This window comes from Leptonychotes weddellii, chromosome 2 (genome assembly GCF_054177405.1).
Source record: "Leptonychotes weddellii isolate Sample4059 chromosome 2, ASM5417740v2, whole genome shotgun sequence".
Taxonomy (NCBI): Eukaryota; Metazoa; Chordata; class Mammalia; order Carnivora; family Phocidae; genus Leptonychotes; species Leptonychotes weddellii.
This window is the reverse complement of record NC_138370.1, coordinates 112996499-113010661: the sequence shown is the minus strand read 5'-3', so window position 1 is coordinate 113010661 and position 14163 is coordinate 112996499. Positions and strand designations below refer to the sequence as shown.

The 14163-nt window shown below is 37.8% G+C and overlaps 1 protein-coding gene across 3 annotated transcripts in view; it reads right to left on the bottom strand.

Annotated features, from left to right (window-relative positions):
- LOC145720163 (protein FAM13A-like) overlaps positions 1-13171 on the bottom strand; it is a 166275-nt gene extending 153104 nt beyond the window's left edge. Inside the window, exon 1 of one of the 3 annotated variants that reach the window (XM_081812180.1) lies at positions 12759-13171. In XM_081812180.1, coding sequence (XP_081668306.1) covers positions 12759-12863 — 105 coding nt within the window. In that variant the 5' untranslated portion in view covers positions 12864-13171. The remainder of the gene's footprint in view (positions 1-12758) is intronic. The other 2 variants (XM_081812181.1, XM_081812179.1) reach the window with 2 other exon arrangements.
- Positions 13172-14163: the final 992 nt, after the last annotated feature.

The window sequence follows — 14163 nt, the reverse complement described above, 5'->3', positions numbered from 1 at the left end:
TATCAAAGTGAAATAAACCAGACCCAAAAAGACAAAAATTACATGTTTCTACTTGTGAGATATCTAGGATAGGCAGATTCATAGAGACTGGAAATAGAACAATGGGTACCAGGGGCTGGGGGGAGGGGGCAGAGGAGGGAATGGGCAGTTGTTTAATCGGTACAAAGTTTATGTTGGAGACGATGCAAAGTTCTGGAAGTGGATAATCATAATTGTTACACAACATCGTGAATGTACTAATGCCACTGAATTGTAGATCAAAAAATGGTTAAAATGGTAAGTTTTATGTTATGTATATTTTACCACAATTAAAATAAAAGTTAATGAATTGATTACGATGAAAAGATACCACAAAGCTGAAATGTACAAATTTAGGGAAGAGATACTCAGTCCATAGAGAATGTGAAATGGAAACTGGCAGAATCATGAAGGGAAGAAAAGGAAAAGACAAAACCATTTCAGAAATGAAGACTAAATTATCAAGAGCACAAAGGAGAACAGCTATTAACAGCCCAGTAAGGGACGTAGAAGACATAAATGAGAAAAGTAGACATAATGAAACATTAAGAAAAGAATGACAAGGGTTTAAGAGATAACTACAGAAATCAGTTTAATGAGCTCCAATATATGTGTTTTTGGAGTCTCCAAAGAAGAAAACCAAATAATGGAGTAGTACTTTTGAAGATGTAATTCACAAAAACTTTGTTTCAACAGAAGGCCTGAATCTACAAACTGAAAAGACACACCTTAGACTCAGAACAGTCCACATGAAGATCTATTCTAGGGAAATTATTAGACTAACAATAAAGAAGAGTCCTTTGGGCAGCCAGGCAAAAGTCATGTCATAATAAGGAAAGAAAACGAGTAGCCTCAAACTTACAGATTGCAGTATTTAATGTCGGAAGACAACAGAGTAAGACTTAAAAGATATTTAAAGAAACACTGCATGAGCCAAATTTAATAACCAGTCCAGCTGTCCTTCATCTATAAAAGCTATAGTTTAAATATACAAAGGCTAAGAAAATACTGTATACTTGAACCTTCCTTGAGAAAATTACCAGAGAACAAACTTTAACCAATTCATAAATGGCTGCAGAGACTTTGAAGTGATCAATTTTTTAAAATTTAAAAACTTAAAAAATTTAAAATTTAAAACAATTTAAAAATTAATCATTTAAAAAATGAACCATGTTATGTGAGGAAGGAATGAAGAACCTGCTATAATTACACTCAAACAGGAAGATTTGGGGTTGAAACACTTCCAGATTTTAAAAGAGCAGCCATGTGGTTCAGAGGACAAAACCAGAAAGTGAAGGGTAGTTATCTGAAAACAGATTTTAAGACATATGAAGAAGAAATGATAATCACTTCTAAAGATAGAATAGATTTTCTCAGGAGGTGGTGAAGATCGTAGTAACCAAAGGTAGGCAAAAACAATGCAATGCTATTTGTCATCCTTTCTACTCATGGAAAATTTTTTGAAAAGAAAAAAATTGGTAAAAAGCAGTGGATGTATATGGATTAAAATTTCTGGAGGACAATTTGGCAACACCTAAGAAAAACTGGGGCTTCTTCCCAGGCTGTCCTCTTTTAGTCTGGTCTCCAAACACAGGGGAGGGGTAATTAACAGTGAGCAAGACTACCATCTTATACAAATGGGACCTCTAGATATTCATAATATACTGTTATTTGGGGGTGGGGAGACTACCATAAAACTAATGTCAAGTCTAATCTGTTTTTATAAGTTTATAGGCTCATAGAAAAACTATAGGACGTAAGCAAACATAGTACATGTTTATTTCTGTGTTATGGAATCTTATTATTTTCTCCTTTTTATTTCCTAAATTTTATACACTAGACATGTATTACTATTATTGCAAGAAAAATGAAAGGTTATTATAAAAAGTTAAATTTTCTATATAAAATGAAGTCAAGACCTACTGCTGACTTCCAGTGGTAGAGTACAGGGTTCTACAAATCCTCTCCTAAACAATACAAACCTGGACAAAATTGTCAAAACAATCATTTCGGGGATCTAGAAACTGACCAAAGGCAAAAAAACACATTAAGAGACACTTATTCGTGAAAAGATGATGAAGTTTAGTGATAAGTAATCGGAGTTTGTGGCACACTTGCCTGGGTCTACTTCCAACCCCTCCTACCCCCTTGGTGGGGTTGGCACACAACAGTAATGAAACCAGTAGCTTTGGTTCTGGCTGAATTGATCTGAAAGACAGGACAAAACCCCCACTCCTGTGGGTCATGTATCTGAGAAAGGACTTGTATCCATACTATGTAAAAAGAACTCAACACAATAAGAACCAACAACCCAATAAAAAAAAATGGGCAAAAGACATGGACAGACATGTAACCAAAGGAGATATACAAATGGGTAATAGGTCTATGAAAAATGCCTAACATCATCAGTCATTAAGTAACAGCACTACAAATTCACTAGAATGGCTATAATAAAAGTAAGAATACCATATGTTGACAAGGATGTGGAGAAATTGGGATTCTCATATTGATAATGGGCATGTAAAATGATGCAATCATTTTGGAAAATATTTGGCAGTTTCTTAAAACATTAAACACAAATTTAGCATATGATCCAGCAATTCCACTCGTAGGTACCTATCCAAATGCAGCATTATTCTTAATAGTAGGAAATAGCCTAAGTGTGACATATCAAATAAAGGGCTAGTATCCAAGATCTATAAAGAACTTACCAAACTCAACACCCAAAGTCAAGAAATGGGCAGAAGACATGAACAGACATTTCTCCAAAGACATACAAATGGCTAACAGACACATTAAAAAATGGTCCATATCACTTGGCATCAGGGAAATACAAATCAAAACCACAATGAGATACCACTTCACACCAGTCAGAACGGCCAAAATTAACAAGACAGGAAACAACAAGTGTTGGTGAGGATGTGGAGAAAGGGGAATCTTCTTACACTATTAGTAGGAATGCAAGCTGGTGCAGCCACTCTGGAAAACAGCATGGAGATTCCTCAAAAAGTTAAAAATAGAGCTACCCTATGACCCAGTAATTGTACTACTGGGTATTTACCCCAAAGATACAAATGTAGTGATCTGAAGGGGCACCTGCACCCCAATGTTCATAGCAGCAACATCCATCCACAATAACCAAACTGTGGAAAGAGCCCAGATGTTCATCGACAGATGAATGGATAAAGAAGATGTGGTATATATACACAATGGAATATTACTCAGCCATCAGAAAGGATGCTTACCATTTACATCAATGTGGATGGAATTGGAGGGTATTATGCCAAGCAAAATAAGTCAACCAAAGACAATTATCCTACAGTTTCACTCATATGTGGAATATAAGAAACAGTACAGAGGATCATAGGGAAAGGGAAGGAAAACTGAATGGGAAGTCATTGGAGGAGAAAAACCATGAGACTCTTAACTACAGGAAACGAACTGAGGGTTGCTGGAGGGGAGGTGGGTGAGGGGATGGGGTAATTGGGTGACAGGCATTAAGGAGGGCACATGATATGATGAGCACTGGGTTTTCTTTTCTTTTATTTATTTTATTTGACAGAGAGAGACATAGCGAGAGAAGGAACACAAGCAGGGGGAGTGGGAGAGGGAGAAGCAGGCTTCCCGCTGAGCAGGGAGCCCGATGAGGGGCTCGATCCCAGGACCCTGGGATCGATCACGACCTGAGCCGAAGGCAGACGTTTAACGACTGAGCCACCCAGGTGCCCCAGCACTGGGTGTTACATGCAACTGATAAATTATTGAACACTACACCTGAAGCTAATGATGTAACTAATTACATGTTGGCTAACTGACTTTAAATTAAAAAAAAAAGAAAAAAAAGGGAAATAGCCCAAATGTCTATCAACTAACAAATGAGTAAACAAAATGTGATATATAATAGAATACAGCAATAAAAGCAATCATGGCAATTAAAAAGGAATGAAATACTGACGCATGCTACAACATGGATGAGCCTCAAGAATGAGCTAAGTGAAATAAGCCAGTCACAGAACATATACTGTATGATTCCACTGATATCAGATGGCCAGGAAAGGTAAATGTACAGAAATATTCAGTTAACTTTCAGAAAATAGTAAATTAGTGATTGTCTGAGGTTTGGGGGATGGGACAGATTGTAGGAATGAAACTAATCGTAAATGGGCACATGGGATCTTATTGAGGTGACAGAATGTTCTAAAACTAGATGGTGGACAATCATCCAATCCTCCACATAAGGAAGCCCTAATTGAAGGAAGTACAGGCGTAAAGAGATCTATGTGTGCTAAATTTCCAACAGTCTAACAAACTGACTAAGAGCTACCAATTTTGGGAAGTACACACCAATTCAGAGAATCCTAGAACACTGCAAGGACATCTCATCTTTAATTCCGTGACTTGCCTATGACAAGTCCACCCACCATTACTTATCTGCCTCTTTCTTACTTGTCGTGATGGAGTGCCAACCACCTTATGAGACAACCAGCTCAATTTTTAGATACTAGAATCTTTAGACACTTCTTTCTTCTTGGTAAGACTGTTGCATTACATTATACCCAGCTCTAAGTTTGCCTTAGGAGAACTGCAGGGAAAAACTATACCCTTTTATATATTAGACAATTTCAAGTAATTTATACATTTCAAAATGTATTTGTAAAAGTATTATAGACATTCAAATACAATATTCAGTGCCTTATTATAAACTAATCATTATTTCTTCTAGACAGTGTTACCAGTCCATTCTTTGAGTATTCTTTATTTTTAGAAATTTAATATATGCATTTCATCAAAACTCAAACATGAGAGTTTAAACTGAAAAGTCTCCCTATCCCAGCTCCAATTACTGTGTTTCCTTGCAGAAATTTTCTATGGATAACTAAGCATATCTATATATGCATAGTATTTTTAAAAAGGCAAATATAACTATACCATTGTGTATTTATGCACTTTTTTTTTTGCTACTTGATCAATTTTGGAGGTCCTTCCATAATGGCAGACATAGCTGTTTAATATTACATTGTATAGAGCTACAATTGATTTAACCAATCTTATTTACTGATGTTTAAGTTATTTACAGTTCTTGCTATTACAAGTATTTCAGCAATGAACATGCTTGCCAGCATTTTTACATAATTGTACAAGTACCTGCAAGATAAATTGCTAGAGGTGAGATTGCTAGATCAACAGGTATACAAATTATACATTCTGACACATACTGCTACATTGCCCTGCAAAGATGCTCTGCTGGTTTACAGCTTGATCAACAGCATGTGAGGGTACCTGTTTCCGATTCTTCTGACATCCCTGGATAATACAAAAATTTTAAAGTTTGCCCATATTTAACTATGAATGAGACTGAGCAATTTTCTTATGTTTATTAGTACTTATATTATTTGTGAACCTCATTGTTCATAAGCTTTGGTTCATTTTCTAATGGCTAGTTTTCTTTTTCTTACTGATTTGTATGAATTTTTCTATATTAAAAAGAGTAATTTTTTTAGTCATGTGTGTTGTAAATATCCTTACTAGTTTTCTTTTGGAATTTTGTTTATGCAATTTGGGATTGTGCAGACATTTTAGCTTTTTGTCTGAAAAATTCACCAATCTTTTTCTTTAGGGTTTCTCACTTGGTTCTTCTTTACAAAGACATTCCTTGATCCCAAATTATTGTTTTATGGTTTCACTTTGGTATTTATATTCTTGTTCCATCTATAGTTTTGGGTTTTTTTTTAAAGATTTTATTTAGTTATTTGAGAGAGAGAGAGAGACAGCGAGAGAGGGAACACAAGCAGGGAGAGTGGGAGAGGGAGAAGCAGGCTTCCCACTGAGCAGGGAGCCTGATGTGGGCCTCGATCCCAGGACCCTGAGATCATGACCTGAGCTGAAGGCAGACGCTTAACCGATTGAGCCACCCAGTGTTAAAAGAATAAAGTGTTAAAAGAATAAAGAAGAAATCCAGTAATTATTTTTCTCCAAGTGGCTAGCCATTATTATTAAATGGTTTTAATTTCTGTTAATATCCAATATGGTAGACCCTCCAACCTTAACAGTCTTAAAGAAGTAGCTGTTAATAATTCGAAGTTGTACAATCTTTTCCCATAAACCAAGCATTCTGAATGAATTTTTTAAAATCTCCAATCTAACTGCTGGTTACACAAACTCATAAATATTTAGTTATATAACTTAAATAAACTTAATTACGCTATTACTTGCTACAGTACCTCTTTATAAACCAGTGGAAATCCACAGTTACAGGTAAAAACTTTATAAACCAAGGAAATCCACAGTTACAGTTGCTATTTCAGAAACTACTGGACACAAGCTTATCATCTTTGGAATTTTATTTGCCCAAATCAGCTTTAAGATTTAGATCAGAATTAATCTAATTTATTATCTCAGCAAAGTCTCTTTACCCAATTACCCCATTCTTTCACTATATTTATATACTACTTCATGCTCCTTTGCTCTTTTCATCACTGTCACTAAGCTTACAATCTTCTGCAGGGGGACATTAAACGAATACACACAACCAACTGTGCTTCAGAGAAACTGACCCTGAAATAAGCAACCTAGATACTAGGGACTTTACCCATACTCATACTAACCTTGACCGTGTTTTCTTTGATTTTTGAACTCTGTATTGCAGAAATGAAAATTCTTCTTGTAATACATTCAAATTTGCATAGGAAAATTTACATGCCTTTGTTTGCTTATTACTAATCTTGTCTTCCTGTAATACCTCATTGGTTTATTGTAGAAAAAAGCAAAACTAAAAGTTTAATCCTGTTTAAAATTTGGTCTAAATCCAATAATATCAACAGTCCCTTCAGATCACAGAATTCCTTTCATTTTAAAGAAGTAATATCCATCCGTAATGACAGTATTACAGAAACCACCTTAAGACATAAAATAGGCTGCCACATAACAAAGGTAATGTTTTTATGAAGTTTTCAATGTATTTTTACATTATTGTTTTATTTGATTCTCACAACAATCCAATTTAGGCTATTATCCTTCCTTAATAGGTAAGGAAAGAGAGAGGTTAAGAATCTTGCCCAGGGTCACATAACAAGTGGTTGAGCCAAGATTCAAAGCCATGTGTCCTGCCTTCAAATCCTGCTTCATTCCAGTTCATGACAAGCTTCCTAAAACCACTGCACAGCAAGCCACTGCATGATGAAGTGTATCAGTTAAGATGTTTTGACTGCAAGTAATTGAAATTCTAGTTCAAACTGGCTAAAATAATAAGGACATTTATTATCCCATTATACTAATACAAAGGAGTTCAGGGGAAGGAAAGATTCTGAGCTGGTAGATTCAGTGGCTGATGAATGTCACCACCCTTCTGCCATTCACTGATGTATTAAGTTATCCTAAGGCTACCTTCCCTCTTGATCTATAGATTAGGTATCTGTCAGCAGCACCTGGGGTGTATAATTCCTTGTTTACATTCAGTAGGGGAATTAGAGACAGACTGCTTTATCCCAATCATGGAGCATACATCTTTCTCTCTGATTTAAGCAATTTAAGTTATGGGCTAGAGATAGTGTTTATAAATATTCCATGAGATAATTTTCTACATTTCCAAACCACCTTTGTTTACACGGGCATATATGACTAGTTCAAAGCAGTGAACTTTGAGGAGAGAAATGAATCATTTCCAGAATGAGGCAGATAAAAGCATGCGTGCCTCCTCCATCTCCTTTCTCCCCTGATATAAACTAGGGGATATGTGGTCATATGCTGAAATAGCAAATATCTCACAGAATGGAGGCAGCCCGGATATTAGAGTCACCAAACGGAGGAGAGATTCTGTCAATCTGCATCAGACTTTGAGTAATCTACAAATTGATCTGTTTCCCTGAGCTACTGAGATATCTTTCAGGATTTTCCTGTCGGGACACTCGGTGTTAATTACCCTGATTAAAGGAGATTACATGCCCACCTGAGGGAAAGATATGCCCTGACCAGCCTACACATCATTTGAGATGGAAAGATGTGCTGAGTTACTTGCATTGACTGCATGTAGCTTTATAGTAAGAGAATTCATGTGCTGTTGAGTTGGAGACTCAGAAGTACAAAATACTTACAATTATCCCGCTCATTCCCATAAATGGAAAATTGTGCCGTTATCACAAAAAGCACCATCAAAGACAGAATGCCTTTGCAGACACGCCTTTAGCTTTTGGAGAGTCTTCAAAAGACCCATTTAAAAATAAAATATGCTTGGGGCACCTGGGTGGCGCAGTTGGTTAAGCATCTGCCTTTGGCTCAGGTTATGATCCCAGGATCCAGGGATGGAGCCCCAGTTGGGCTCCCTGCTCAGTGGGAGCTTGAGTCAACTCACCAAAGTGACATTTAAAACCTCCTTGTGCTCGTGTGCTCTCTCTGTGTCAAATAAAATCATTTATTATTATTATTTTTAAAGATTTTATTTATTTGACAGAGAGAGAGACAGCAAGAGCAGGAACACAAGCAGGGGGAGTGGGAGAAGGAGAAGCAGGCTCCCCGCCGAGCAGGGAGCCCAATGCGGGGCTCGATCCCAGAACCCTGGGATCATGACCTGAGCCGAAGGCAGACACTTAACGACTGAGCCACCCAGGGGCCCCTAAAATCTTTTAAAAAAATAAAATATACTTAGGTCATGCATAGCACAGAAAAGAGAGGTGAAACTGCAAAACCTAACATTTATTGAACAACTACTGTCTAGCCCTGAACAATAGGTAAGAGATACAAATAAGATAATGACACCTTGTGTCTAAACTTTACTGTCTGCTAGTGAGACATCAATACATGTCAAGGAAGCTGAACAAATGGCAAAAGCTCTTTAAAATAAATCATCAAGAAAGCATACTGCTTAATAATGTCTAAGGTCAGAGTACATAACCAAGATTTAAGCTCAGGTCTGCCTGGCTCCAAACAAAGCCCATATTCTTTCTAAAACTCCAAACAAAACAAAGAGAAGAAAACACAGGAGGTGGGGGAAAAAAAAAAAAAAATGAAGAAACTCACCATGGCATGTGGGATGAATTTGGTACCAAACATCAAACTAGAAACAACAAAGATAACCGTGACGGGTTTGGAACTTGAACTTAAATAATACAACAAACAAATATTAGGCAAGAAAATTCAGTTTGGCTAAATAGAGAACAAAGAGAAACTAACCATGAGGAGAAGTATAACTAAGTATTAACAATACATAAGGAGATAGTGTGGTAAACATAGTCGACATAGATAACTAAATAGAGATGGAAGAACCAAGTTAGGCACCCAACAATTATGAGACATCAAATATTCAAGTCTTAAATGAGTCACCCATCGATTATACCCACGCTGGCCCCATGTGTAGTCTGCCTGAGATATGCAGATAAAAATCCAAAGCTGTTCAGGAGTATATTAGCAAGTTACAACTACACCTAGGCACACTTGCCTCTGATGATAAAGCTGTGTTGGCTCCAGACACGTTCCATCTGCTGAGGCCCCTTGCTCCCATTCAACACTGGTCCTCGTAAAACCTACCGTGATCAGGAAAGGTTGATGTGGTAGAGAAGATGAAAGATAGGATAGATGAATATTGTGTAACACAGGACTCAGAATGTGGGCCTTTCATCCCACTGAAACCCTTTCTACATAGGCAAGCCTACCAGATCTTTCCCTCCTTGCTTTGTGCTGTGTTTTAAATTGATTCAATAAATCTGTGACCAGAATATCTTAATATGGTTTGTGAGCCTTTCTGTACCGAGACCACAGCTCCTGCCTGCATGATAGGATACGTAAGTAGCTGAGGATACCGGGTGTCAAGGCTACAGGAGTGGAGGGGCTCAAGTTATGGACAAAGGCTACAAGGCTCAGGATATCCTTGGAATTGTTCCCAGCACCAGCAAAAGTTGGGGCTGTCAGGAGGAGTGGACTGCAGGGCCCTGATGATACCAATAGAACTTGTCCACCAATTCACCAAAGATTTGATACCTGAACTCACCACAGACAGAATGTCCAGAGTGTAAGAATCAACAGACGTATATTCTAGGCCCCTCTTTCTTCAGCCATTAAAATATGCCAGCTTCCACTCTCGACCCACCTGCCTCGAAATACCCAGGTGCCACGATGGACAGAACAGCAGGAGGTACAAGAGGTCTGAAAGACTCAAGATTCCCGAGAGAGCTTGAGTCATTTCACTAAAGTGACATTTAAAACTAGAAGAGACTGATAACAATATTAACTGGCAGGCATGGTTCTCATTTGCCTGGGTGTGGTTTATTGAGGAAAAATAGATGTCAATAGTGAAGAAGCTACAACTTCTTTGTAAATATGAGTAGTAATATAAATAAAATGTTGAGTCCACTATGGTTTTACTAGCAGCACTAGTAATATGGAAGAGATAAAAGGAATGAGAAAAAAAAAGGTGGTTAGTCAATGGACATTGAAATGGATTTGTCTTTGAAATAGTCTGTCCCACGTCAATATACATACACGTGCACGTGCACACACACGCACGTGCACACACACCCCCAAATATCTGATTACTCTATTGTTTTGTCTAAAGAACTATCTTCTGTGGTATGTGTACACACACACACACACACACAGAGGAATATTACTCAGCCATCAGAAAAATGAAATCTTGCCATTTGCAATGATGTGGATAGAACTCGAGGGTATTATGCTAAGTGAAATAAGTCAAGCAGAGAAAGACAATTATCATATGATTTCACTCATGTGGAATATAAGAAACAGCACAGAGGATCATAGAGGGAGGGAAAAATAAAATAAGATGAAATCCGAGAGGGAGACAAACCATAACAGACTATTAACTATAGGAAACAAACTGAGGGTTGCTGGAGGGGAGGTGAGTGGGGGGATGGGGTAACTGGGTGACGGGCATTAAGGAGGGCACGTGATGTAATGAGCACTGGGTGTTACATGCAACTGATGCATCACTGAACTCTACCTCTGAAACTAATACTACACTATATGTTAATTGAATTTATATAAAATAAAATAAATTTAAAAAAAAGAACAACTATCTTCAGTAGCAGGATACCTGAGCAGTTGCTAACATATGTCTAGGTAAAGAAGTCCCAAACTAAAAACAAGTATGCCAGCCCCTATGCTTATATTTATGTGTGATTAGCTCTCACTTTTCTGCCACAAACATTCAAAAAAGTATTTTGTTCTCCAATAGCTATGTTTTTCCAGAAATACTATGCTAAAACTCCTAAAAACATAAACATTTCCTCCTAACTGGGATAAAGCACAAAGGCTAACCTGAAGTTCAAGAATAGGAATGACCGAGAACTGCTTCTCTACTACAGTGAATAATCTTTTAAACGGTATGATTTTTACATCAACCTTACAGGAAATTTTGTATATACTTTGGATTAAACTAAGGAAAAATACAGTTTCCTACGTGGGTCAGTCTACGTTTCAGTCAAGGTAGAGATTAATGCATGCAGGCCAAGGGCAAGGAGTAAGGATCTAATCAGAGATGACCGCAAATCTCATAACATTTAGGTCGATCTCCTGCCTCACATGCTACACATTTCCAGTCCTGAAGTATTTTATAAAGCTGGAAAGATAACCAGCTGGATACCTGGATGCTACAAGCCTCAGGACTAAAAGGACAAGAGACACCGGGACAAGCACACAGGATACCGAAAAGTTCCAAGCACAGAAATGAGGGAGTTTTACTAAGAAAATTCAATCCATGGGGCTGATATACCATCTGGCGACCATTTGAAGCATATGGGTAAAAAATTGTCCAGATATTTCTATATATGTTAAGATGTCATCAAAACCTACAACAAATTGCAGCCATTTCTGAAACTTAAAAAAAAAGGGGGGGGGCAGGGAACCTGACCCAATGTGCTGATACAAAAGTGAGTTCAGTTGGTAATAAAGAATAAGATATTTCCACTTAGATCATTTAGAGATAAATAAAATGCTCCCTTGGAATAGAATACGAGCTTGAAGTATAAGTATGCTAAATATGTATGCATTTTCTATATATTGAAATAAAAATTTAAATCACAGCATTCTGTGATTTGTATAATTGATAATACCTGGTTATTGCAAAAGGTTATATATAAGCACCAACAAACGGCTTTTGAAATCCATTAATTCAGCCCTAGAAATATACACCATTTCCCGTGGATTTTACACCAGTGTTATTTACTGATGCTACTGTATTATAACAACCAGAAATCTCTACAGTCGATTAAGGATTCACATTTATCGAACAAGCTCTTCCCCGTCACTTTCAGCAACCATGCTGAAACAGAAATTCTAGCATTACTAACTGAAAACAAAAATGTGAATAGAAAAAGGTCATACACACCCTCAGAAGTAACAAATTAATGGTTATCTTAATTCTTTCTCAATCTAGACACTAGATTTTTCCAGTAACTGCAATTAAGCATTTGTATTTAACTCATTCAGAACAAAGTCTGAAAGGCTTGAGAGTGCTCTACTTTAAATCAAGTTGACGGAACCGAATAAACTGCCGCAGGCAGGCATCTCCCTTCATCTTTTTTTGGAAAGTCAAGTAGACAAAAATGCTGAAAGCTGCCCAAAACACTGCTTAATGTCCATTTGAATAGATAGGAATTTAAGTAATGAACCTTCCCCCACCTCCCAGAAAGTAAAGACAAAAAATAGCATAAACATCTCATCGGAACCAGGAGGGCACAGGCCTCTCCTCAGCCCCGCGGTGTCCACAGGAGACAGGGGCGGCCTGTACTCACACAGATGGCCAGAGCGCCTGCCCCCATTCTCGCAGGAAGTGCCTGGTAGAAGTGATGAAGACCAGATGAAAACATCAAAATGACAGCGAAATACTGAAATTCCATTCAGTAGATAGGCTCTCATGTGAAAAACAGCTCCTGATCCAGAGGCCTCACGGCAAGCGAAGCGCAGCTCCTAACATTTTCGGAAGTGTGGCTTTGCTTCTCATTCGGCTGAGCCCACATGGCTGGCAGGACTGCCTGGAGTTGAAATCTGATCCAGAGCGTCTAGTATTGGCAAGTAGAGGATGTCATGTGACAGGGGCCTTAAGCTGCTGACATCTTTTTCTTAAACTTGACTTGCCAGATACCACAAACAGGCTTTCTCTGTTCAGAAAACGCCGATCATCTGGTGGCATTCTTTAATAGGACTTAGTGCAAAACGTGAAAATGCAAACTTGCTTCCTCGTTGCTACGCCTAAGAAAACCTCACATATTCACACTCAGGTTGCAAACTGCAGGCACATTCCTCACTTTTCTGAGGCACTTTTCACTTCCAGTGCCCCTTAGAAACCAGTGAAATTCTATCAAAATGTTCTTCCCTCCACTTTGATTCTATCAGTATTGTTCTAAATGAAAATACTCTTATGTAGCTGTTAACCACTTCTAATTACTTTTGAATTATCTTATTCACATATAATGGTGAAAAACATAAAACAACATGTTTCTAGACTTCCACAATTCAACATGTGTGATTTATAGTCTGGAAAATTAGCCTCTAGTTGACCTTTCAATAATGTCCTACTTCATATGCTGTGTCATTAGAAAATGTGACAGACTTCACAATTTCCAAATATTTGAACTGATAGCTAAAATACCCATTTTATATAAGCCAGAAGGAAACTGTCTTATTTTTTTATTATCACCTTTTTTGGGTCAAATCTTTTCTAGTGGCACATTTAAGAGAATGCTGGGGGGCACCTGGGTGGCTCAGTCGTTCAGCGTCTGCCTTCAGCTCAGGTCATGATCCCAGGGTCCTGGGATCGAGCCCCGCATCGGGCTCCCTGCTCCACGGGAAGCCTGCTTCTTCCTCTCCCACTCCCCCTGCTTGTGTTCCCTCTCTCGCTGTGTCTCTCTCTATCAAATAATAAACTCTTAAAAAAAAAAAAATGCTGGCTAATACTGCATGAGGAGTTTCACTTTTCCCAGTTTTAAAAGACTTAAATTGTCCTCCATAACAAAACATAATAAAGTTCTATCTTAAGGGGATGGGGGTGGGAAGACAAGGGAAAGCCCAAATCAGCTCTCCATTTAATATTTCCCTCCAAATCTAGTATACTTTTATATTTCTAGTCAACTAACAGTATCCACAGCAAAGCCAGGATAAAAAATTGTGATAAGCCAGCCATAGGACATGACAAAGTAC